Genomic DNA, 25450 nt, shown 5'->3' with positions numbered 1-25450 from the left:
TGGTGGGGGGAGCCGGGGTGGTCATGCTGGCACTGGGGAGCGGCTGCAAGTGCAGATTGTCACGGGCAGAGACAGTTGACTGTACAATGAATGAGGTGCGCTTGGGTCATGCAGGGACCCTCTGCCCCCCACACCTCCCTACCATCCATGCAAAGATTATCTTCCATAAAGCTGGTCCCTGGTGTCAAAAAGGTTGGGGACCACTGTTAGAAGATTTATACTACCAAGAAGAAAGAAGAGAGAGTTTCAGTGTTTTATATCTTTGTTTAGGCCTGGGTTATGAACATGCTTAAGTTATATAACAATCATATAATATAAAAACCTTCAAAGTAGTCATGATTACTTACATACACTTGAGCCCTGTATTTGACAAGACAGTTGGCACCAGCCTCAGGATTAAACTTAATTTCAAAGTCATAACCTTTGGAATTCTCAGCACCTTTAGGGATAAGTTTTAATTTTCTAGCCAATTTGTGATACTCTGCTAACTGTGTTTCAATCTGTAAGAAGAGAACACAAAAAGAAACATTAAAGCAGCCCCATTCCATATGGTTTTCAACTGGCATTTTTGCAACTTTATACAATATATATTTCATTTATTTTTAGTAGTTTAGTAATTCAGTACTTTTTTGTAGTAAGTAGCAGTTTTAACCTACACAAAGGGCTGGGCGCAGTGGCTCATGCCTATAATCCCAGCACTTTGGGAGGCTATGGTGGGAGGATTGCTTGAGGCCAAGAGTTAGAGACCACCCTGGGCAACGCAGTGAGACCTTGTATCTACAAAAAATAAAAAATTAGCTGGGTATGGTGGCATGTGCCTATAAGTCCTAACTTCTTGGGAGGGTGAGGCAAGAGGATTGTTAGAGCCCAGGAATTCAAGGCTGCAGTGAGCTATGACTGCACCACTACACTCTAACCTGGGTGATAGAGCAAGACCCGGTCTCAAAAGCAAACAAACAAAATCCCCGCCCCAAACACAAAGAATGAAAGGGTTTAGTCACACCTAATTTATAGAATAATTAAGACTATAGGCCGGGCGCGGTGGCTCACGCCTGTAATCCTAGCACTCTGGGAGGCCGAGGCGGGTGGATCGCTCGAGGTCAGGAGTTCGAGACCAGCCTGAGCAAGAGTGAGACTCCATCTCTACTAAAAATAGAAAGAAATTATATGGACAACTAAAATATATATATATATATACAAAAAATTAGCCGGGCATGGTGGTGCATGCCTGTAGTCCCAGCTACTCGGGAGGCTGAGGCAGGAGGATTGCTTAAGTCCAGGAGTTTGAGGTTGCTGTGAGCTAGGCTGACGCCACGGCACTCACTCTAGCCCCAGCAACAAAGCGAGACTCTGTCTCAAAAAAAAAAAAAAAAAAAAAAGACTATAATTGATTGGTGAGTAATATACTACTGTTCTTCCACTTACCTGACAAATAGTTGGGAATAACAGTTCATATTTAGGTATTAACTGAAATTTACTTTTTAAAGTACTAGATAAAGAAATTATGAAAGAAAACATTCAACCTTAGTTTTGTCAATGTACAAATTAAACATTTCATTTATCTAAAATAAGTGAAATGTAATCATTTAAGTCTGAAAATGTTATTTTAATCGTATCGATAAAATATTTTAGTAACATATTTTTTTCCTTCCTTCATGGCTCTGTTCAAATTATGTCATCAGAAAGGCTTTCCCTCTATGATAGTCCCTAATTTTTCAATGCTTACTTTGTTATATTTTTCTTCATAGCACTCATCACTATCTGACATATATTTGTTCACTTCCACTACTAAACATAAGCTCCATCAAAGTAGCTGTACCCTTAGCACCTAGAACAGTGCTTGGCATATAGTAAACTTATTATAATATTTGATTGAATAAATGAATTTGCAGAGTCCAGGCAACTTGCTTTTACCCTGCTTCTTCCATTTTACTATTAATACGTACTTAGTTTCTCATTGTTATTACCCATCCATAAAAGTAAATAATTTGAGTGAAGGAATGCAATGGTGAGAACACACATAGGACCCTGCTTAAATAATCTGCAATATCCAAAAATGCATTAGATGTCAAAAGCAATTATATTAAATTAAAAATTCTTCTACTAATGAATCACGAAATCATTTCAATTACTATATTGTAATATAGCAGCTTTCTAGAAACTACTAAGGTATGTAGGTCTGTTAGTCCTTATGTTAATACTAAATGGTTCTAGAAGTAGTTTCTTCTGTTTTTTACTACGTTTTTTTAAAATCTAATCAAAACGGCTTTCACAAGGCCACATACTTATAATGCCTAACTGCAGGAGAGCAACGACGTGACACGTATTTCTCTATTTTCTCCTCATGATCAATTCAGACAGAGAAAACTTATCACACTCTTTCCTGATGAATCTAGATGCAGTCTCAATGTCTATCTCAACAAAGAGTCCAGAAGGCTACTACCAGAGTTGGCATGTGGAATAAAAATTAGCCCAGAAAAAAAGACAAAGGATGCAATATTTAGGATGCTCCTTTGAATCCTGCCCCCATCCTTTAATATCCCTTGTACCTAACTCTCAGGTACCCAGTACCCTGGGGCTTTCTTTGCACTGTCCACAGCCCTACTCTGGCCCATCACCAGGCCACTGCTTACCTAATTCCCAGATTTTTTTCCTTTTTTTTGGCCTGGTCTTCCAAATCAAAATTGTTATTTGTTTTAGTACAGCTCATTTTAGTTAGTTAAATGCAGAGTTCCCTAGTCTAGAGATTCATAACTTTCTCTTTCTCACAGTTCAAGAGATAATGAGGAACATTCATTAACATCCATTGAACTAACTCATTTCAGATTCACTGATCTAGCTTAATCACACTTCATTTTATAAATAGGTAAACTAAGGCTATGAAAAGCTTGATGACATGGTGAGGTCACATAAGTGGGTAGTGGCAAATCCAGGGCTAAACCCAGGTTTACCACATTCTAAAGTCAAAGACTCTGGGCTCATCTCCATAGACTATTTCTTATAAATGTATATTTTTCTCTTTGATACATGAAGATAGAGATTACCTAGAAGGTCAGCAGGATGAAGGAATATAGAGGGCTAAAGTATGTTTTTTTGTATGGTGAAACAGACTCAAGAAAGGAGACACTGCTAACTGCTCATCCTAAACTGTCCATTCTATGTTAAGAATTACATAGGTAGGTATGTACGAGGGCTGTCCAGAAAGTGTCCAGCCATGTAACTGTCCTTGTTGTATTAACAATGGCTAGACACTTTCTGGACAGCCCTTGTGAAAAACAGACTTTTAATAATGCAAAACAGTTAAAACCTGACTGATTAAGAAACTATAGTACTTTGCATTATACCTAGATTTTTTTCAGTGAGGTTTAAATTTTAGAATTACACTTATCAATAAATATTGCAATTGAAAATACAAGGGTAAAAAAACTTCAAACCAAAATTTATGTTTGAAACTCTCTGGTCTCTACTTTTCTCCATTAAAAAAAAAAAATGTCTTTTAAGCACATGCTTTCTTTCCCTTTCTTAAAAAAGATCACTGTGGAACTGTTCGATAGAAAAAAAAAATCCCTAGACAACCTGTTAAATTATTATGTTGTTTTAGAACACATTAGTGTCATGTACATGATTATACTGAATTACTAAGAAAAAGTTCATCTACAAGAGTAAATAGGCCGGGTGTGGTGGCTCATGCCTGTAATCCTAGCACTCTGGGAGGCCGAAGCGGGAGGATCGCTCGAGGTCAGGAGTTTGAGAACAGCCTGAGCAAGAGTGAGACCCCGTCTCTACTAAAAAATAGAAAGAAAGTAACCGGACAACTAAAACTATATAGAAAAAATTAGCCGGGCATGGTGGCGCATGCCTGTAGTCCCAGCTACTCTTGAGGATGAGGCAGGAGGATTGCTTGAGCCCAGGAGTTTGAGGTTGCTGTGAGCTAGGCTGATGCCACGGCACTCACTCTAGCCCGGGCAACAGAGTGAGACTCTGTCTCCAAAAAAAAAAAAAAAAAAGAGTAAATAGTGTATGATAAGGCAGGAGTACAGAGCATTTATAAAAGATTATCTACACAAATAAGGGTAAATTTTATCTAGAAATTCATATGGTTAGAAAGTCCTTTTTATTAACAATGTTGGCTAAATTGTTAATGTACTACCGGTAAAATTAAAATTAAGTTGAATAATTTGCTTCTTTTATGCTGAGGCTCAAACCCATATATACAATAGCCTATGGTATTTTCACTTGGACATGCATATAACACATCCATCTCCATTCTCGACTGACAATTTCTTCCTTCTCCTCTATTCCCAAAAGAATGGCACTACTGCCCAGTTTACCTAAGCCAGACAGGGCAACTGCTTCCCTTCTCTTTCATCAAGTCTTTTTCACTCTAACTCCCAGGGGGTGAGAATCTATCCACTTCTTTGAATCCTCACTATTTAAATTCAGCTTGTAATTTCTCACTAGATTACTGCCACAGATTTTCATATTACCAAAAATAAGATCTTCCTAAAATGTGATCACACCTGTTTAAAAATTTTAAGATCTTCTTAGAGCTCTCAGGAACATGAAAAGAGTTGTCACCCTCTGTGAAGTCGTCACCTCTCTAAGCTTACTTCTTGAGTCTCGTCTCTCACTACGCCTCCCTTGGTATGAAGCTCCAGCCATAAGAAAAGCTTACTCATCAGACCGTTTTCTTTCTGAACTTTCCCATATACTCCTTCTTTTGCTAACCCTTCCTTGTACTTCCCAATTCAGTTCCGGTGTTTTCTCTTTAAGAAAGCCTTTTCTAAAAACACCTCACCCATCTCCCCACAACATGTACACTAAATCCGGGTTAGGTATACTATGCTTCCTCAGTACCCTATGCAAACACCCATCTATTGGAGGTCTGATCTCATGGTAGAAAGTATAAACTAGGAGGGAAGTTTCTTGAGGGGAAAGTTTATGTCTTTTTATCTTTATTTTTGCTATGCCCAGCATGGTAAGTGACACACACCAAATGTTAAATAAATGAGTAGTGAATAGGTAAATGAAGGACTCATTTCCTCCTCTACAGAATAAGAGGGATGGAATATATGAAAATTATTTTCATGGCCTTAGAGACTTTTTTTGCTTATTTCTTGGTTCATTGTTTTAAAACATAGGCTACCTTAAATTTGACTGAGAGAAATTGGGGTGTAACTAAATTGACATAAAGGGATAAGTGTTTTATTAAACTGTCAGTGCTAAAATGTTTTACTCCTTTAGCTGATTTGTTCTAACCACTAAATTCCTCTTAATTGGGACAGACCTTTACAAAGGTCAGCTATGGTGAGTTACCACTCTGGAAATGGAAAGACATACCGCCTCTTTGCCTCTGGCATATTTTAGTTCCTCATTCCACAACTTCTGTTGTTCAGCTTCCAGGTCCTTGGTTAATTTATTAATGGTCTGCTGCAATTCATTTCTTTCATGATTTATTCTCTCAATGTCTGCAACTGAGTACTTCTGGTTATCAATAATGTTCTGCAGTCGAGTGTTCTCCTGTTTTATTGCTTCATATTCTAGCTCTGCATTAGGGGGAAAAAAACACATTTTTTTTTCTTTTTAGAGATGGGGTCTGGAAATACACAAATTTTTAAAGTTTTTAAAATTCCCACAAAGAAACAGATGACATTATTTAATATAGCTATCTAAATTTCCAAGTTATATACATATATTTTCTCTTTTTTTAGATAATTCTGTTTGATTCCACTTTGTTAACAACATTCTTGAAGATGATTACAATTAAAGTTTTATGTTAGAATCTTATTTCCCTACTGGCTTGCTACGGTTTTCAGAAACTGCTATATGAAAAAAATGTGGCCCCACACACAATGATTACAATTAAGAATCGTGGGGCTATGTGCTCGGCCGCACCCTGAGTGGGGCCCAGCCAAGGAGTCAAGGGACATTCTAGGCTGCTGGGCATCGTTGGTCAGTGCCAGGGCTGGGCTGAGGCGCTGTGGTACCATGAGGTGCCGATACTTAAGAGATTACGGTATTTAAAACCCACAATGTTAAAAAACAGAACTTTAGTAATAACATTGAGGATCACTCCATTGTTCTTCCTAGAAAAACGATTTCTGATTTCACTAATAAGAACACCAAGAAGGTTAAGAAATCTTTAAAACAGTTGGATGACAACATAAATAGAACAGTTAGACAAGCTGTGAAAAGCCCAGATAAACTACATAAGATGATCTATCATAGAAAGAAAGTTCCTCATCCTTTTCTAAATCCTTGTTACAGAAAAAAAAAAAACAGTCGCTTAGAGGCGGGGGCTGTGACATGGCAAATAAAGACAATGATCAGGCTTGTGCAGGCCACCTTCCTGAAAAATTATGCCGTAATGGTTGAGTTGACCATATTTGGTTAACTCCAATGATTTTATTCACAGACACACAGCCAATTATCAAATATAGTGGGTTTTTTCCTGAGGTTTCTCGGGACCATGAAACAATGGCCCAAGTTTTTATTCAGGAATTTGAGATTGAATGTGGCTTTACCTTTCTGGAGAAAGAGAAGTATAAGTGAACGTGCAGCTTATTTGGTGAGGATAGAAGGTCTCAGAGTTGTGGTAGATTGACTTCCTGTGCTCACCAATAATTTACAGAAAGAAAAACAATGTATCTCACTTGGCTGCTGTGTTGACTTGTTGCCTCTAGTAAAGTCACTACTTAAAAGCAAATTTGGAGAATATGCAATCATTGGATTAAACTGGCTTCAAGTAGTTATCAAAAGTTGTTAGAACTATCATTCAAAATAGAAATTACAAATGATGGAAATATTCAGATTTTAAAACAATAATTAAGTGGATTGTGGGAACAGGAAAGCCATCTTACCTTGGTTTCGGGATACACATGATATAGCTAAGGACATAGATGCTTATTTATTACAGTTGCATTGAGAGATTTTATCTACTAAAGAGCATTTGGTTATTCAAAACATCCCTGGACTAAATGATTTACAAAAAAAAAGATCTCATCTGAGAACTGTGGAAGAAATCAAAACCATTTTTTCCTTTTAAAAAGCTACATAATGAAATCACTAATAAAACCCTAACAATCTACTTCACATTGAAGTGGAAAAATATCTAAAAGGAGTAGCTTCAGCTTCAGTGAGGTGAAAGTACAGTAGGAAGATTGTTTGCCTTTGCTGCATTTGGGATTTATATGGTTATTTGGTAACATTATTTAAGAACCACTACGTCTTTTTTTTTTAAATTTTTTTTTTTTTTTTTTTTTTGAGACAGAGTCTCACTCTGTTGCCCAGGCTAGAGTGAGTGCCGTGGCGTCAGCCTAGCTCACAGCAACCTCAAACTCCTGAGCTCAAGCGATCCTCCTGTCTCAGCCTCCCGAGTAGCTGGGACTACAGGCATGCGCCACTATGCCCAGCTAATTTTTTTCTATATATATTTTTAGCTGTCCATATAATTTCTTTCTATTTTTAGTAGAGGTGGGGTCTCGCTCTTGCTCAGGCTGGTCTCGAACTCCTGAGCTCAAACGATCCGCCCACCTCGGCCTCCCAGAGTGCTAGGATTACAGGCGTGAGCCACCGCGCCCGGCCAAGAACCACTACGTCTTAATGCAGTTTTGCATAAGAATATAATTTATCGTATGTGCAAAAATAAAATAGGACTTATGGCCGGGCGCAGTGGCTTACGCCTGTAATCCTAGCACTCTGGGAGGCCGAGGCAGGCAGATTATTTGAGCTCAGGAGTTTGAGTCCAGCCTGAGCAAGAGCGAGACCCTGTCTCTACTAACAATAGAAAGAAATGAGCTGGACAACTAAAAATATATAGAAAAAATTAGCCGGACATGGTGGCACATGCCTGTGGTCCCAGCTACTCGGGAGGCTGAGGCAGTAGGATCATTTGAGCCCCAGAGTTTGAGGTTGCTGTGAGCTAGGCTGATGCCACAGCACTCTAGCCCAGGCAACAGAGACTCTGTCTCAAAAAACAAAACAAAACAAAACAAAACAAAACAGGACTTATTACTAGGAATCAAAAAAGACCCAACATCATTAACTTTTTTAAGATTTTGTTTTATAAAAAAAACACTTAAATATATGTGCAACTATGTTCTTATGCTGAAAAGAACAAAAGTTTAAAACTTAAAAAAAAAAGGAATCTTTACATTTAAGAGAGATAGTCTATCTCTGTTAATGTTCAGGTCAAATGCTTTTAATACTTCTGCATGATTCTTTGTAATAATTCAGAAAAACCACAAGTTTTTTCCCCACACACATAAGAACATTTATAATAAAATATATCAGAGTTTATTCATATTTACTGACATTTTCAGTGATAACCACACTAGTTAGGTTCTTGCTGTCTTGTCTATTTACCAACAGTGTTTTCCAACCTTTTGTGCCCCATGGCTTACATAGAACATGACAGCATTTTTACAGAAGCTGGGACGAATGGATGAGGATGACCAAACATGCCAAGAGAATCATCCTGAGGGCTGAGAGGATCAATACCTTGACTTTGTTATAACCTATTTGCAGCACAATAATTGGGAACCTTCACGTCTGAGCTTAAAATAAATTAATCGTTGGTTTAAGTAAAACATTATTCTTGGCCACGAATGGCTTTAATAATCAAGAAAGTTAAAATATTCACAGAATAAAAACATCTTAGGTTAACAGTTATCAAATCAATGTCTCAAACTAAATCATTCTGGAATGGCAAATGATTTGCTGAAGTACTTCTCTCTCATCCACTCCGTTTGCAACTATCAGAAAAAAATTCTTATAACAAGTAGGCACTGAAAAGTTAGTAGCCTGCTATGGACATTTGCCATAGAAGAAAAAAAAGATATGGATAACAAATCGGTTTTTCTATGTGACAAATCCCACACAGGTCCACATCCCAGTCTGAATGACCTCTTTTAGCATTAGCTGTGCTTACCTATTCTAGCAATTTCTTCATTGAGACCATTCAATTTCTGGTCAAGAATGGCTGAATGAGACTCCAAATTGCTCATGTATGCCTGATATTTTTGAACATCTCCTTGCAAGGACGCTTTCAGTTTTCTTAATGACTCTAGACGATTCTTTAAGAGAAAAGAATATTAAATTAGTTATTCTCATTAATAATCATTCTATACTTTAAAGTAAAGCAGTATTACTTAAATTTATCTTAGAGACAGGTAAATTTTTCCTTTCATTTTTAGAGGGAGTCAAAAGAACTAAAAGGGGACTATACTATTATTACTTAATTAAGAAAATGGACTTTTCAAGAAGTCAGTTTGGGATAGAAAAAACCAAGGGCCAGGGTCAAAAAGCACAAACATTTTAAATCTGGCATTTTACAGAACAGTCTGGGTGCTTCACTAATAATACACAAAATAAAATTAGATATCTATATATTAACATTTAGCCTTTAGAAAACCCTTAGGATACAATATATTATATAAACCTACTATTTCCATTCCTGTTTCACTAACTCCAAAACTCAGGGCCTCTTGTGAGTCGTGCTCCCTGGAGGTATGTAACATGGGGACCTTGTTCAAAAGATACTTTTGGTCTTATGTAATTAGGTAAGAATCTTTCATCATATTCTGAGCACCATTAGTCTAAGACTGATAGAACACAAGGGACAATAAGGCTCCACAGATACCAAACATGTTTTCATTGGGAGTTCTATCCTATGTGAAAATTTAACTTACTTTGTGAACCTATTTTTAAAAAATTTTGATAAGGAAGCTAGTATCCTCTAAGGAGACCCAAGAGTCTAAAAGAGCTTAAGTAAGTGTATGAACATATTTACTAACCGGTTCTTTTTCTCTTTCTTGTTCTAATCTTGCAATCTGTTCATTCAACGCTTTGTTTCTTGCTTCTAATGATTCCAGCTTGGAAGCATCTACATTAAATAAATCCTCTGGAGACAAAACCCAAAAACTTGGTAAGATCTTAAATCTGCTTAAAGCATTCTTCCGTAGGTTTTCACCATTGCTCACTCCTTCGCTTTCTTCTCGTCTCTGCTCAAAACTCTATTGGTGAAGCACATTCTATCCTTTATAAAATAGCATACCCTTCCCGTTACTCCACTGCACTTTCTATTCTCCTTGCACTGCTTAAGTTTTCTCCATAGCTCTTGTCATCATTTGACTTCTAATTGCTCATTTCATTATTTTTCTTTTCTACTAAAATGTAAGTTCATAAGAGCAGGGATTTTTAATCTCTTATTCATTACTGTATCTTCAGTGCCTAAATGGTGGCTGGCACACAGTAGGTATACGATAAATATTTGTTTGAATGAATGAACGCAACTTATATGCTTAATTAATTACATATAGAAATGTCAAATTACTCACTAGAAGCTTAGATCACTATGGATTTTCATCTCTTAAAACAAAACATCATCTATCTTGCTCCCTTTCCCATGTGAACAAGCTGAAATTGTCCTGCTTACTCTTCAGGAAGGTACATTCCCAGGGGAACCTAAGGCAATGCTTTCACCTTTTGTGCTAACATTGGCAAGGTGATATTCTGTTTTGATCGATTCTATTGTTTTTGGAGAAATAACTTCACATGTTAGGTTTATCTATTTTATCTACCACTCAAGCATGTTATATACAAGGCTATTTCAACAGAGGGAACAACATGTAAAATAATACCTTAGGAATGCTTTAGAGTTAGCCAGTAAATACTGAATGTAACTTGACTAGATGATAGTTGAGTGGAAAATAATTTCCTTACTTATCTGGAAATGTAATGTTCTATTAATTTTCTGCTACAAGTCTGAAAGAGATCTTAGGTATTTCGACTAATTGGTGCTTTAATTTCTCAATGAGTAAAGCAAGGACATCACAGGGATATTACTTCCCAGGAGGAATAACATTTGCTGATTATCTTCAGTGCTCCTGCTAGTGCATTTGGTACTCTCTTACACTGCCACGTAATCCTGCAAAACTGTCAGAGAGGTCAAGTATTGAGGTCATAGAGACAGGAAGGGCTTATGTCTCAGGTCTAGCTTGACATTAAACATTCTGTCTGCTTAACTATTCTTCTCTCCACCAAAGCAACCATGAAGATAAAAACCAGCAGGCATCCAGATGCATTTAAAGTAAGTAGCCCAGATAAACATTGGATATCGTAAAATAAGCTACCACTCCATGAGAAGAGTTAAAAGATCAAAAGCAAGCATATTAGGAATGAGAACACTTACTCAGCTTTGACTGCAACTCTGCATTCATGTCTTCAAAGCTGTCGGCACCATTCATAAAACTCTCATAGCATTTTATGGTGTAGTCTAAAAACAACTGATTGGGTTAAGCAGATTTTAAACACAAAGTCATAATTCTCTATTTAGTTTGTTTCACTTGGGTAAAAATTTTAATTTGAATAAAATAAACTCAGGAATATTAAGTAGTCATATGAGCTTCTATAAATAAGAGACACAAACCTAGGGCATATCATTATCCTATACAGACTTATGTGCTACTTCTAAATATGAATAACGAAGAGGAAAATAATACATATTTGGATAAAAGTAATATTTAAAAATAGTACACGATACCTTCAGGATTTTGAGAAGGTCAAATAAGGAAGCTTATTAATAAATATAATTCAACATAAAATGCACAAACTTAATCACCTTTAGGAATAAAGCACCTTATGGAAAATTTAACTAAACTGCTGATCATCTAAGTCCAATTAAACTGACAAGGTGTAATTGTGAAAACCAGAATGTAATTAATAAAGGCTACAATTATATTGTAACTTCAAGCTAAAAAATGGCATCATAAGTAGAAATCTATATAGAACACTAGAATTCTTAATATTTATCCAAGAGAAAGTAACACTATAATTTGCAGCCATGAAGCGTTTTGGTCACAGAGAATGCATACTTTATTAGGAAGCAAGGAAGGTTGATCAGAATTTTCCGTAGCCTAGATAAAGTAAATATTCCTCAAGACAAACCAATTCCCTTTGTGCTAATTCTTTGCTTACTAAGCAACCTTCTTATTACTTGGCTGATATGAAAAGGGTACCCTGATTAGGCAGTATGAATATTTCTGTAACTGGAAAGGTAATAGTAAATTAATACTGATGGTAAATTAATATATTTTCATTCTACTTCAGAGCCATCTTTTGTGAATTTGGTAAGAGTGAATCAGTTTCCTTATGCTTGGTCAATTTTGATCCTATAGATTAAAAAAATTGATTTTTGTGGACCCACAAAGCTGAGCATCAGAATCTTGTGAAGCTGGATACCCTGAAAACTATTTTTTTTTTTTTTTTGAAGAGATGGGGTCTTACTCTGTCGCACAAGCTGTAGTGCAGTGGTGTAATCCTAGCTCACTGCAACCTCAAATTCCTGGGCTCAAGCATTCCTCCTGCCTCAGCTTCTGAAGTAGTTGAGACTATAGGTGCATACCACCACACCTGGCTAATTTTTCTTTTCTTTCTTTTTTTTTTTTTTTAAGAGATGGAGTCTCACTATGTTCCCCAGGCTGGTCTTAAACACAAACAGCACTATATAGTTTCAAAGTGCTTCTCTACATATTTTCATTTGAAATAATAGCTCAGATAACAAGAATAACATTCACTGGTTTAGTCTTTAAGATGAATGTTAAGACATTTAATACTTAATAGGTATTGTTGTAATGGTACTTGGGGGAAAACTGAGGTGCAATTATTATAAATGTAGTCCATATACATATTGCAGTGTAGGAGGAGAGTTCTTTCAAGAGTAGGATCAAAGGCTTTCTAGGAGCCTTTCCAGCTGGGATCATTGCTGAAGTAGTTAAGGGGCATGTTTGTTTTTTGTTAAAAAAAAAAAAAAAAAAAGGCAATGCTACCACGCCAGTCAGTTGATATATCTTTGAACTATTTCCTGGGCAGTAATAAAAGATGAGACTGAAATTATTCCTACTTTTCCTTTTGTGACAAAAGTTCCAAAAAGTGAAGGTTAGAAATCGAACAGGCCGGGCATGGTGGCTCAAACCTGTAATCCTAGCACTCTGGGAGGCTGAGGCCGGTGGATCGCTCGAGGTCAGGAGTTTGAGCCAGCCTGAGCAAGAGCGAGACCTCCGTCTCTACTGAAAAATAGGAAGAAATGACCTGGACAGCTAAAAATATATATAGAAAAAAATTAGCTGGGCATGGTGGCACATGCCTATAGTGCCAGCTACTCGGGAGGCTGAGGCAGGAGGATTGCTTAAGCTCAGGAGTTTGAGGTTGCTGTGAGATAGGCTGATGCCACAGCACTCTAGCCTGGGCAACAGAGCGAGACTCTGTCTCAAAAAACAAACAAACCAAAAAAAAACCAGCCTGAGCAAAAGCGAGACCCCGTCTCTACTAAAAATAGAAACAAATTATATGGACAACTAAAAATATATACAGAAAAAATTAGCTGGGCATGGTGGCGCATGCCTGTAGTCCCAGCTACTCGGAAGGCTGAGGCAGGAGGATTGCTTGAGCCCAGGAGTTTAAGGTTGCTGTGAGCTAGGCTGACGCCACGGCACTCTAGACCATGCAACAGAGCGAGACTCTGCCTGAAAAAAAAAAAAAAAAAAAGCCAGAACAGAGAATAGTTTTTCTTCTTAGGGGGCCTGTGTGGTGATTGGCCTTTTATGTATGCTAGGGAATGTTAATGTATAATCTCAACATTTTAAATTTATTCCTCAGAGTTGGTGTTTGCTTCATTTGGATATACAAATTTGCATATTTTAGGAAATAGTATAGGATTAGTTACATAGTTTAGGTTCTAATAAAGTATATGGTGGGAAAACCAATTCAGACCACATATTACTTTTATTTCAACCACTTTTGGAAGTGTTAACTCTGAGCTAAGTAGCAATACGCCTAACTAAAAAGGCCAAAACAAAATAAACAAAAAACACACATGCAATATGTTAATACTCAATCTATTATGATTTGTATTGACAAGGAATTATATTAAAATAATGTTGCCAGTATTGATATCTTCATTCTGAGAATGAGAGAAAGGAGGAAAAAAAAAAAACATTACATCTGTAACATGTAATAATAACATCTTACAATTTAATTACAAGCCCCTTGAATTTTTTACTTAGTTAACATTTTCAAATTTCTGTGACCAGTTAATTTTAGGAAATTATAATGTGATTTCAATAGGAGAGCCATTGATTAATATTTTTAAAAATCAATTTTACAATTTTTCAGAAAGGAAAAGGACAACTCTGCAAAAGAATATACAGATACTCCCTGACTTATGATAGCTTGACTTAAGATTTTTCAAGTGTAAAAGTATTCAGTAGAAACCATACTTCAAATATCTATAAAACCATTTTGTTTTTCACTTTCAGTACAGTATTCAATAAATTACATGAGATAATCATTGTGCCCCACTGTAGGTTAATGTAAGTGTTCAAGGAATGTTTACAGTAGACTAGACAAAGCTATGATGTTTGGTAGGTTAGTGTATTAAATGTATTTTTGATTTACAATATTTTCAACTTATGATGGGTTTCTTTGGATGTTGCTCCGTGGTAAGTTGAGAAGCATCTGTATTAACTTCAATAGTGACATTTAGTGAATAATTTCAAAGCAACTCATTATTATAGTTTATGGTAATGTATGGTACCTTATTATGCATAATTCCATCTTCAGTTTCTTCTCCCCAAGGCTGCCCATCATCAAATAAAGGTGAGCTTTCTTTCATGGCAGTATGTATCTAATAAGTACACAAGTAACACTAAGTTAATTAAATTGATGTGAAAAACATACAGCTTTCATGTTTTGCCAAATTTGGTCTTTAGTGTCTTTTTCAGAAACATTTACATTATTGCATGACTCAGTCTCTTTTATTATTATAAAAGAGCCCTAAAATACTTTTGATTTTCTTTCAAATCAAAAAAGATTTGAAAGTATCCTTTTGATACTTTCAAAGTCTTTTACATTTTTTAGTAACTAAATCCCCTCAGGATTTAGAAAGGATGGGCTCCATATTTAGTTCTCTTCTGTTCTGCTGACCTTTATGCTGCTGTTAACCCATTGAGAACATTTACATACATTTTAATGCAACTCCAAGAATTCAAAACGAAACTGCCACATAAAAGGTGAACCAGTAATTCTTCTCTTTTACGTGAGCTCAATTGTGGTGCTCAGATGTTATCAACTGACTCCTTCAGTACATACAAATATGAATTTTAGATCAGATTTTACAATAAAATCTTTAGAAATACTATAGTTATTTATAATTGGAAGTGATAACCAAAATTATAGCAAAACATTCAGATGTTTATAATTGACAATTAAAAGGAAAATAGCGGAGAGTTTTTAAGGCAGAGAAATTTCATTTTGTAACAACTGTTTTGTATAACTTTTTTTTTTTTTTGAGACAGAGTCTCGCTTTGTTGCCCTGGCTAGAGTGAGTGCCGTGGCGTCAACCTAGCTCACAGCAACCTCAAACTCCTGGGCTTAAGCGATCCTACTGCCTCAGCCTCCCGGGTAGCTGGGACTACAGGCATGTGCCACCATGCCCGGCTAATTTTTTCTATATATATTTTAGTTGGCCAGATAATTTCTTTCTATTTTTAGTAGAGACGGGGTCTCCCTCTTGCTCAGGCTGGTCTCGAACTCCTGACCTTGAGCGATCCACCCGCCTCGGCCTCCCAGAGTGTTAGGATTACAGGCGTGAGCCATCGCGCCCGGCCTTGTTTTGTATAACTTTTAAAAAAATATATAACCTTTCAAATATGAAAAAAATTTAAATGAAATTGCTATGAAATGTATATATAGAAATAGTTATATTAGATACAAGTATATAAATATTTATACCTAGATATCATATAGATATGTTTATGTATATTTATATCTATGTAAATAGGTATATTTATATACTTATATCTAGTATAGTGAACATTAAGTGTAAGAATACTAACTTTTAAGAAAAGGACTACACATTAAGAATACATAAAGGAAGAATGTGGTTTCTGTTGAAGGCATTCATAACACTGTCTGTATATCTAGGGAAGATGCAGGGGAGCCCTATCAGCTTGTCCTCTACCTCATCTGTCTCAACAAGGTCTCAGGTGACAGATTTAATGATGTCTAAAAGACATGTAAGGTAGAACCGAAGATGAAGAATAGAATCTGCTACCTGGTCATCAGCGTAAAGACAGCTATTGTTGCCTTGTCAAAGGTCCCTGTGAAAACATTTGCTATTCTGCAAGACTCAAGGAAAGCCTTACACAGGGACAAACATATCTCCAGGACTTAGAGAAAAGCCTCTACTGAAAGAACAGAGTAGTTCTCAACTAAGGAGAAAATGTTGAAATGGTTGAAATGGTTTCAACCTGAAGTTATATATTAAGATTTAAACACAACACAAAGAACCCATAAAAATACTGGGGAAAAAATTGGAAGAGCTTTTTAAAGAACTTTTTCTTAAATATGGATTTTAATTTAAAAGGGGGAAAGTGAATTTCATGGAGGAAAATAAGAAATCAGTTTCCTATTGACTCATTTTTTTTGAGCTGTAAAAGCTCATGAAAACATAATCTCCTTGCCAACGTGGTACTTCTTTCCCCGTACCTCTGGTATCATGTGTTAACAGTTTGAAAACTTAAAATCAAATGTCCTTTGAAAAATGAAAACTCTGAAGTGGATTTTGAGGAAATTGGCAAAAGCAAGATTGAGAGAGAAACAGAAATATCTTTTTGAGAGAAAAATCCCTCTCATATGTGTACATTTAAAAATGACAAATCAAATACCTTGATGCAGTCTATTAGCCAAACCAAGGCTGCCACAATGTGAGGCCATGTATGAGGGGCCCCCACGGTATACATGGAGCTTTTGGATAGTGCAAAAGGATACCTATGAAAAATTAGAAAAAATAAGCTAATGTAATATGCTTATTTAGTATAAATAATGGCTACATTAAGAAGTTACACACACATTCCCATAGTCTTGACTTTTTTAGAAGATAGTTGTTGAGATTCTGTCTTTAGTCATCCTACTTTCCAATGATTTTGTGTATTTTTTGGTTTCTTCTCTGCATATTACTTTGTACTTATACCCTTTAAGCTGCAGAACCTGATTTATTCAACCAATATGCTGGACTTCACTTTCAAAGGCCTTTTGGTCTCTCAAATGCAATGTACCCTCAATAAACTACATGTATACATGTTTCTGAATCCATTCTTCCCTCTTTCAACTTCATCATATCCCATTTTTACCAGGCCTCAATCCTATTCTATAGATTCTGTGGTATCCAGCCTGTCCTTTCTATTCCCCAGCAGTTCAGGGCCTTACGTTCTATCACTTGCTGTTCTATAATAACCTACAAATAGCTGTTTTTTGTTTCCTTTTTCTCTCTCTTTAATTCATTGTACATATAGTGCCGACAGTGATCATCTTAAAACATGTTGTTTTTCTAATTCAAATTCTTTACAAATCTATTGAGTTTGATTCTTTTCTGTGTTCCAATAATGTCTCTAACTAATGAGAAATATACATACCCAAGATCCTTAAAGATTCTTGGAACCTCTTCTTCAAACTTTGTGTCAGGAAGTTCGTATGAGGGACACAGGAAGCCATAAAGGAAAGTGAAGATCTTTAAAAAGTCCTTAACAGATGGAGCTTGTAGAGATTTCATGGATACATTATGTGCATAACCATTTTCTGTAAGAAACTATAATAATTTTTATGAAACATCAAGCATTCCTTAATAGAAAATTATTGGGAAATACCTAAGAGAACATACAGAACTTAGAACGTTTCAAATTATGACGTACCTCACAGAGCTGTCGAATACACTGCTGAATGAATGCTTTGTCATTAAGTGGTCTTGGGTCCTTAATTTTTTCAGAAGTGGAAAATATACCAAGCTGACTATTCCGGGATCCATGTCCACTAGTTCTGGAAACACATTTTTAAAAAGTCAGTCAACAAAACTCTTTCCTTCTGTAATCAAGTCTAAATATTTCCAGGTGATTTTATGTTTTTGTTTTTTTTTTTTTGTCATCATTTATTTATTTATTTATTTTTTCAATTTAATTTTACAGAATCAAAGAGTCTAACAGTATATCTTGTTAGATACAGTATGTCCTCATAATGTATACATTATTTCTTGTACAATGATATGAAATAATATGGGAAATATTCATGATAAATTATTAAGTGAACAGTGCAAGTTAAAAACAATAGTTTCATATTTTTTTCCCCACCCCCCCTTTCCTGAGTCAGCACCTTCAAGTGTTACCACTCCCCAAACGGTGCGCAATGCACTCATTGTGTAGGCATACCCCTATCCCCTCCCCCACCCCCCACCTCAGTCTGATGTCCAATTGGTGTCGTTCCCAGATTTGTATTTAGGTGATGGATTTTATGTTTTAACATCGGCATGAAACATCAAAGTTTAACTCTTTAATTCTTATTTAACTAAACAGAATTCTCTTATTTAAAGCACAGAAAAAGAGCAAATAATGAAAAGTATGATGTTATAGCTATTAACAGATAGATATAAAATGAGGCAAGAAAAAACCCCCACTTGTGATGCTTTACATTACCAACACATATACCATACTCTAAGAATGTACATTTCAAGTCCCCTAGATCTTCTGCACCAACTATTCTCTGAATGTATTCAATAACCAAAGTCCTTTTACTATTCTCTTTGCTGCTCCATGACTGCTCCCTTACTCCCAACCCTTTCATTTGTCATTATTTCTTGTGGGAAAGCTGCCTTTGAGATATGCTAAAATAGGTTGTGCAGGCTTTTTCTCAACGTTTCTGTCATGCAATACGTATATTATGTATCTAATTGTGATTTGCCATAAATATATGTGTTGCTACTTTTTAGTCATTAGTGGCTGTAGCATACGTGCTACTTCCCCCAAATAAAACTTTTCTTGTTTAAATAATCATTATAATGGTTCCTTTTGCCCTCCTTTGTGGCCCAATTTAGTTAATCATTGCAGCTTATTAAATATCCTCAGAACAATAATTTTCCTTATTGCACAAAAGTTACAAAATTGACTTACAACAAATATTGCTGTTAATATCTGAACTCTATTCATCAAAACTTCATTTCTCCCTACAAGCTGCTTGCAAATTCTTTTCTGCTGAGGATCTAAGAGTTCTTTAGTTTGGGCTCTCTTACTTAACCACCCTGATTAATTATCTAAATAATTCGCTTATTTTTCCTGAGAATTTACTAGTATGAGAACTTCTTTTCTACATACTGCTATTACTTAACCTTTAAAATTTTTTTTCCACAATAAAATAGGCATATAGGTTCAGCAAAACTGCACTGATACCTTTTTAAGTTTCAAGAGAATTTTCCACCCAATCAAAATACTATATCATTCAATTTATTGGTTAAAGAGCATAAGGTCTAGAGCCAGAATGTATGGTTTCAAATTCTGTCCCGGTTACCAGTTGTGTGACCTTGGGTAAGTTACTTAACCTCTCTGTGCTTGAATTTCCTTATGTATAAAATGGAGACAATAACAATACCTCCTCATAGGGCAGTTCTGAGGATTGATTAAAAGAGTTGATATAGATAAAGCACTTAAAACAATGTCTGGCCTATAGGAATGCTCAACAAATGTTAGGCTTCATAATTAATATGATCTCTGAAGTTTAGCTCTGAGATGAGTTATATTACAAAAATGCCTTAAGATTTTCATCACATAGAATAAATACCAGAAATGGAAGTTTAACTTGGTTTCATGGCAGAGACTTTCTAAATAAGGTGACAAATATTTCATCTCTAAATATTTTCAAAACAATTGAAGAAACAGATTTGTCTTTTTTTTTTTTTTTAGCCTAAACAATGTTACAGTTTAAGAGGAGAAAAAAGACAGCAAATAGTTCATTACAGGAAATGGGGTAGAGTGGGAGCAGTGATTAGTTAGATTTAGAAATGTCAAGTTACTTTGGGATATTTGTTCACTTGATTTGGATTTTGCAGGTCATTTGTGATTTTAGTAAGCTATGAATTATGAAAAAAAAAGTCTTTTTCAAATGGTTAACAGTTAAAGGAAAAAATAATATACAAGTCTGGGCTGTAGCAAAAGTGAGGCTCTTGCTATTGTCTTGCCTCCCATTTACTTCTCAGTCCTCAGCAACCTGGACTCTGATCCTCCAAATTTTTCCCCTTCCTTTTCCCTGCTCATTTTTTACATTTCAGAATATTATGGGGGTACAAATGCTTTGGTCACATAAATCACCTTTGAATTGCCTGAGTCAAAGCTACAAGCATGCCCATCCTCCAGGCAGCACGCACTGCAGGTTTGTCTTAAAGTTATATTTTGTTTTGGTGAGACAACAATGTCATAGTTTATTTAATTTTAGGGTTGATCATTTAAAAAAAAAATCTACTGAGACAATCTGTTTAGAATAAAATGCATCTGTTTAAAGTATACAGATTGATGAAGTTTGATAATGAATGTACTTGTATAATCTGTACCAATCAAGATATGAACATCATCATCCCCCAAAGTCCCCTTATGCCCTTTAACAGTCAGTCTTTCTCCCACTTGCAGCCTGGACAACTGCTAATCTACTCTACATAGTTATTCTCAAAGTGTTATGTAGAAATTATTGAGAAGTTGAAACTATTTTCATAGTAAAACTCAGATGTTATTTACTCTTTTCATTCTCCTTCTCTCATGAATGTACAGTGGAGATTTCCAGAGGCTGGCTACATGATGTATGATTTCAGTAACAGACTGAATGCAGAAGCAGATATTGGAATCTAGCTGTCTTCTATTAGGCCACACATTAAAGAGATTTGTGAAAAGGTAAAACAATGGCATTCTTCTCATGGAAATTGTTTTGTTTTTTAAAATGTTTTCTTAAAATTAAAAACATGTTATTTGGCCGGGCACGGTGGCTCACGCCTATAATCCTAGCACTCTGGGAGGCCGAGGCGGGTGGATCACTCAAGGTCAGGAGTTCGAGACCAGCCTGAGCAACAGTGAGACCCCGTCTCTACTAAAAAATAGAAAGAAATTATATGGACAACTAAACTATATATATACAAAAAAATTAGCCGGGCATGGTGGCGCATGCCTGTAGTCCCAGCTACTCGGGAGGCTGAGGCAGTAGGATCGCTTAAGTCCAGGAGTTTGAGGTTGCTGTGAGCTAGACTGACGCCACGGCACTCACTCTAGCCCGGGCAACAAAGCGAGACTCTGTCTCAAAAAAAAAAAAAAAAAACAAAAAAAAAACAAACACATGTTATTTGTTACCATGTAATGGATTTTATTTTAAGTTGAATTAATACATATTTAAAATTTTTCTCAGTTTTAATTTCTAATAGGTTAATATCAATAGATAAGCCAGTAAAAGTAAAGCTTTCTGGAGTCTTCATTAATCTTTAAGAGTGTAAAAAAGTTGAGACTAAAATGTTGGACTAGATGATGATTCCTCCTTATTTTAAAATGCTATGACTCCTAGTATCTGAAAGTTAAACATACACTTTTCAATCAACTATTCACTTGTAACAATGAAGTAGTGTTCTGACTGTGTTAATCTATCATCTAAAGGAGATACAACCTAAAATTTTAACCATTTAAAACAGAGGAAAACCAGATTATAACTTTTCTCTTGAAAGAGACTGTATAATCTGAATTTTTGTTCTCTGAGGGCATCACTATATGGCTATATGAATCCCTTTATTAGAACTAATAAAAAATATCATTACCTTTTACCAAATACAGAGACTTTTCTTTCCGATGCAGGCTTGTTTATACTCAACTTTCCAAAGGTTGATTTCTCTTTGCTTTAAGAAAAATAGAAAAACAACTCTTTAAAATAAATACAAAAATATTAGCTCAAGAAACTTTTGGAAATACATTAGAACCAATACCTCTTCCCCGTTACTTATAAAATAATTAAAAATCATGAAAATTTTTAGCAGCAATGGTAGCTCTTGTAAATCGGATGGGCTTAAACATAGTACTATAAGTTATAATACTTGGAATGTTGAGGGACCAGTTAGGGGGTTCCCCTGCTCCATCCACCCTTTGATAGATTTAACCTTTGTTTTAACCGTAGCACTGTCCATTTTTACTCATCATGTTTTTAATAGCTATCTAAAAATTTTCTACCCTAAATTTGCAATTCCAAAGAGTAAAAACAAGCTAGAAAACTTATATCCCAAATACCATTTTTTCCTACTTTAAAATTTTTACTTAAAATTTTTTTTAAATTGATACATAATTGTACATATTTATGGAGTATACAGTGATGTTGCAACACATATAGTGTACAGTGACTGGATCAGAGTAATTATCATCTCAAACATTTGTCATTTCTTTGTGTTGGGAATGTTCAATTTCCTCTTTTTAGCTATTTGAAACCATATTAATGTTAACCCTAGTTATCCTACAGTGCTATAGAACAGTAGAACTTATTCCTCCTATCTAGGTGTAATTTTGTATCCTTTAACCAATCTCTCTCTATCCCCTCTTTCCCTCTAGTATCCTCTGTTCTACTCTTTACCTTTATGAGCTCAACTTTTTTTAGCTTTCATATATGAGTGAAAACATGTGGTGTTTAATTTTCTGTTGCTGGCTTATTTCACTTATTTGCCAAGAGAAAGAAAGGTATAGCTAGGAAGCCCAGTTAAGACCAAACAGCCAGAGGGGAGGGTTGTTATGCCGATTTAAGTTTCTGGCTTCTCCACTGTAGGAGTTTCTAGTGACTTAGTCCTTCTCTTTTCCAGGTGCAGCACAAAAACCTTATCTACATTATGATTTCAATTATCTTAAAATATGTACATTTATGGAACAACTTTAAGGAAAAAAATTTTAAAATAGGTAAGTTCAATCACAGGTTGATAACCACATTTAAAATTTTTTCTTTTAAAACCTTCTCTTTATCAAAATGTAGCTGCACTTGACATACATAATCTAAATTATAGACAATTGACAATGGTGACTTTTTAGCTTCTAATACAATTCAAGGCATAAACTTTTGGTGTAAGTAATGTGCAACAGCACAAAAAATTTCCTTGATTAAAGCATTCAGAAGGAAAAATACATAAATATTTCAAATTTCTAAAAGCAGCAGAAGCTCATACTATGTAAATCTAAGTAATTTAAGAACAGTTAGCATGTAACTTGTAGCTGGGTATTAGAGGATTGATACAGCTCTACAGTGGCTGACGATTAGCCTTCTCTTAACTAGAAAAAAATCACTCATAGTGAAAAACTATAGTTTATGATAGCAAGTTCTTCTGGACACTTTTTCAGCAAATCTTGAGGAAGTAGTCTGGAGAAGTGGTGTTTTGTACCCTGCTACTACATTACAGCTTATTATCAGAGTAAATACTAATAATATTACTCTGATTTGATTGAGAATGTTGCTAGTTGGAAACATCTCAGTAAACTGAAGTTACAGCACAGAGTCTGCTCAAGCAAGTAGCTCTAGAATAAAGGAAGAAAATAGGAGTGCTGAAGAAGAATTAGTTCTTTTAGGGAATGCCTGGTAAAGCACTTGGCTTTGGGAATTTAAGAAACAAATGAGATGCCACACAACACCATGCCCACTTTTAGACTTCACTGATCTGAAATTAGGTACCACTGGTAACAGACAGTATTCACCAAGACATCATTCACATTGCATCTTTGAATTAACCATTTTTATGATTTCTTTGTCCTAGCAGAAAAAGCATGTATGTCAGAACCACAAGGAAGACACTTACGTTTGAGGAGTATAGAGGCCCTGTTTATTCAAGTCCTGGGATCTTAATTCCTGCATAGAGAGGCGGCCAGCACCACTAGTAGAAACTGAACTGCGCTTCATGCTTATGACCTATGTTCATGAAATCAGTATTAAAAAAACTTTCCAGACAAAGATGGTACATTAAGCAACTATTTATCCTCAACTAGAAAGGCAGCCAGGCTTCACTGTTTTTTCAAGATAACTTTTCCCCTATAATATCTTTATTTGTTCCTGTACACTGAAGTCTTCATTTCTAGGGTACATCTATTTAACTTTATTTTAAAATATTCGACACTCATAAACATTTATTAACTGCCCATCATGTACAAGGGAGTGTGCTAGGCAATGCAGGAGATACAAAAGTGAGTAAGGTATGACTCTTGCTTTCACAAGGGTATCCATGGTAGCTAAAGCCCTGAATATATTAACCCAGCCCGAATTAGTGCTGTTGGCTGTGCCTGTTTCAATGGGAAGTCAAAGAACTACCTCAGGTTCTCTTATTCACCTCAAAATGTTTCCTTTTCGTTGGTCTCAGAGAATGAAGCTATTCTGTTTTCTTCTTCTAATGCCAATCTCTCTCGTTCTATCCTTAACCCATTGTTTCCTAGTTCATATTTAATTACTGCCCTTTTGGCTTTAATCTCCCCTTTAACAAGGATAAATCATCTGGTCCACAAAATGGTCTATAAGCTGCCTCCCTTTCAAACCCCATTAACAATTCCCTTCACATTTACTAAAAAGGCTGTCTCCTAGGATACTCACGATTGGCAAACCTTTTGATCCTGTCTCATCTCTGTACCCAGCCTTCTCAGGTCCTGCCCTGGCTTCCAGGAAAGTGGTTATCCTTGTATTTGCTGTGTACTGCTTAGTCTTTTACATTGATTACACTCGTTCCTTCTCGGTTTTGACCGCCTATTTCTTCTCCTTCAATGAGAGCTTGTTCATCTGTTCATCTTTTCCACTTACACCCATATGTCCACTCTCAATCTTTACTTACGAGGTACTCTCAAGATTTAAGATTAAGACTTCCACACGTACTCCTTACGCAGCCACTAAGATGCTACAGTAGTATGCAGACGCAGCACCCCAAACAGTTCCTCTCTTGTCCTTCCCCTCTTCGCTCCCCTCAATACTTCCCCTTTCCTCTCTCCAGCCTCTTCTCCCATCAGGGACCCCCAGGCTCGCTCCTTCTGCCTTGGGAAATCGTTGCTAATAAAAATTTAGAGGACTCCGTGAACCTAGCGCCTCACACAGATTTGGCCCAGTGGCCTCTCCCAACACCAAAACATTGTCCCTCAGGGCCTCTACGTTTGAATTGTTGGCGCCTTCACTTTCCTCCTCCAGAACAGTTCTGCAGAAACAAAGTTAACCCAACGTCATTAGTTACCTTTCTTCCAGTTTCCTGACACAACCCAGGGAACGAATTTCTGTAAACCGTGCAATCGTCCGCTAGATACGACAGCAGTCACCAAAACACCAGCTCCTTCCTCCGCCCGCCCAGGCCGTTCGAATTTGAAAAGCTCCGCCGGTGTGACGCCATTACGCACGACGAGCGCACGCAACTCTCATGCGACCGTTTCGTCACCGGAACTGCGCGTGCTGTTAGCGCCCAGCTGCTTTACGTCGCGCACTAACATCTCTGGGACAGTGTAACCAACCCCGGGCGAATCTGGCGGGACTCCTAAAGTTAGCCCTGAAGATCCAAGGGCGGCCCTAGCGTTCCAAGTCGCTCTGGAGATGTTTTTTTCCGTACAGCAACATG

The 25450-nt window shown here is 36.3% G+C and overlaps 1 protein-coding gene and 1 pseudogene across 1 annotated transcript in view; one reads left to right on the top strand and one right to left on the bottom strand.

The window, feature by feature from the left end:
• The window catches only part of NDC80 (NDC80 kinetochore complex component), a 39512-nt gene extending 14310 nt beyond the window's left edge, over positions 1-25202 (bottom strand). The window contains exons 1-12 of the mRNA XM_069468213.1: positions 25076-25202; positions 23669-23778; positions 21665-21742; positions 17748-17871; positions 17472-17644; positions 16725-16827; positions 14594-14683; positions 11192-11285; positions 9795-9901; positions 8930-9074; positions 5341-5546; positions 348-500 (exon numbers count right to left, since the gene is read on the bottom strand). Coding sequence (XP_069324314.1) covers positions 348-500; positions 5341-5546; positions 8930-9074; positions 9795-9901; positions 11192-11285; positions 14594-14683; positions 16725-16827; positions 17472-17644; positions 17748-17871; positions 21665-21742; positions 23669-23769 — 1374 coding nt within the window. The 5' untranslated portion in view covers positions 23770-23778; positions 25076-25202. The remainder of the gene's footprint in view (positions 1-347; positions 501-5340; positions 5547-8929; positions 9075-9794; positions 9902-11191; positions 11286-14593; positions 14684-16724; positions 16828-17471; positions 17645-17747; positions 17872-21664; positions 21743-23668; positions 23779-25075) is intronic.
• On the top strand, positions 5853-6925 carry LOC138383518 (KATNB1-like protein 1 pseudogene; annotated as a pseudogene).
• Positions 25203-25450: the final 248 nt, after the last annotated feature.

Source organism: Eulemur rufifrons, chromosome 5 (assembly GCF_041146395.1).
Source record: "Eulemur rufifrons isolate Redbay chromosome 5, OSU_ERuf_1, whole genome shotgun sequence".
NCBI lineage: Eukaryota > Metazoa > Chordata > Mammalia > Primates > Lemuridae > Eulemur > Eulemur rufifrons.
This window is presented reverse-complemented; position numbering and strand designations above follow the sequence as displayed.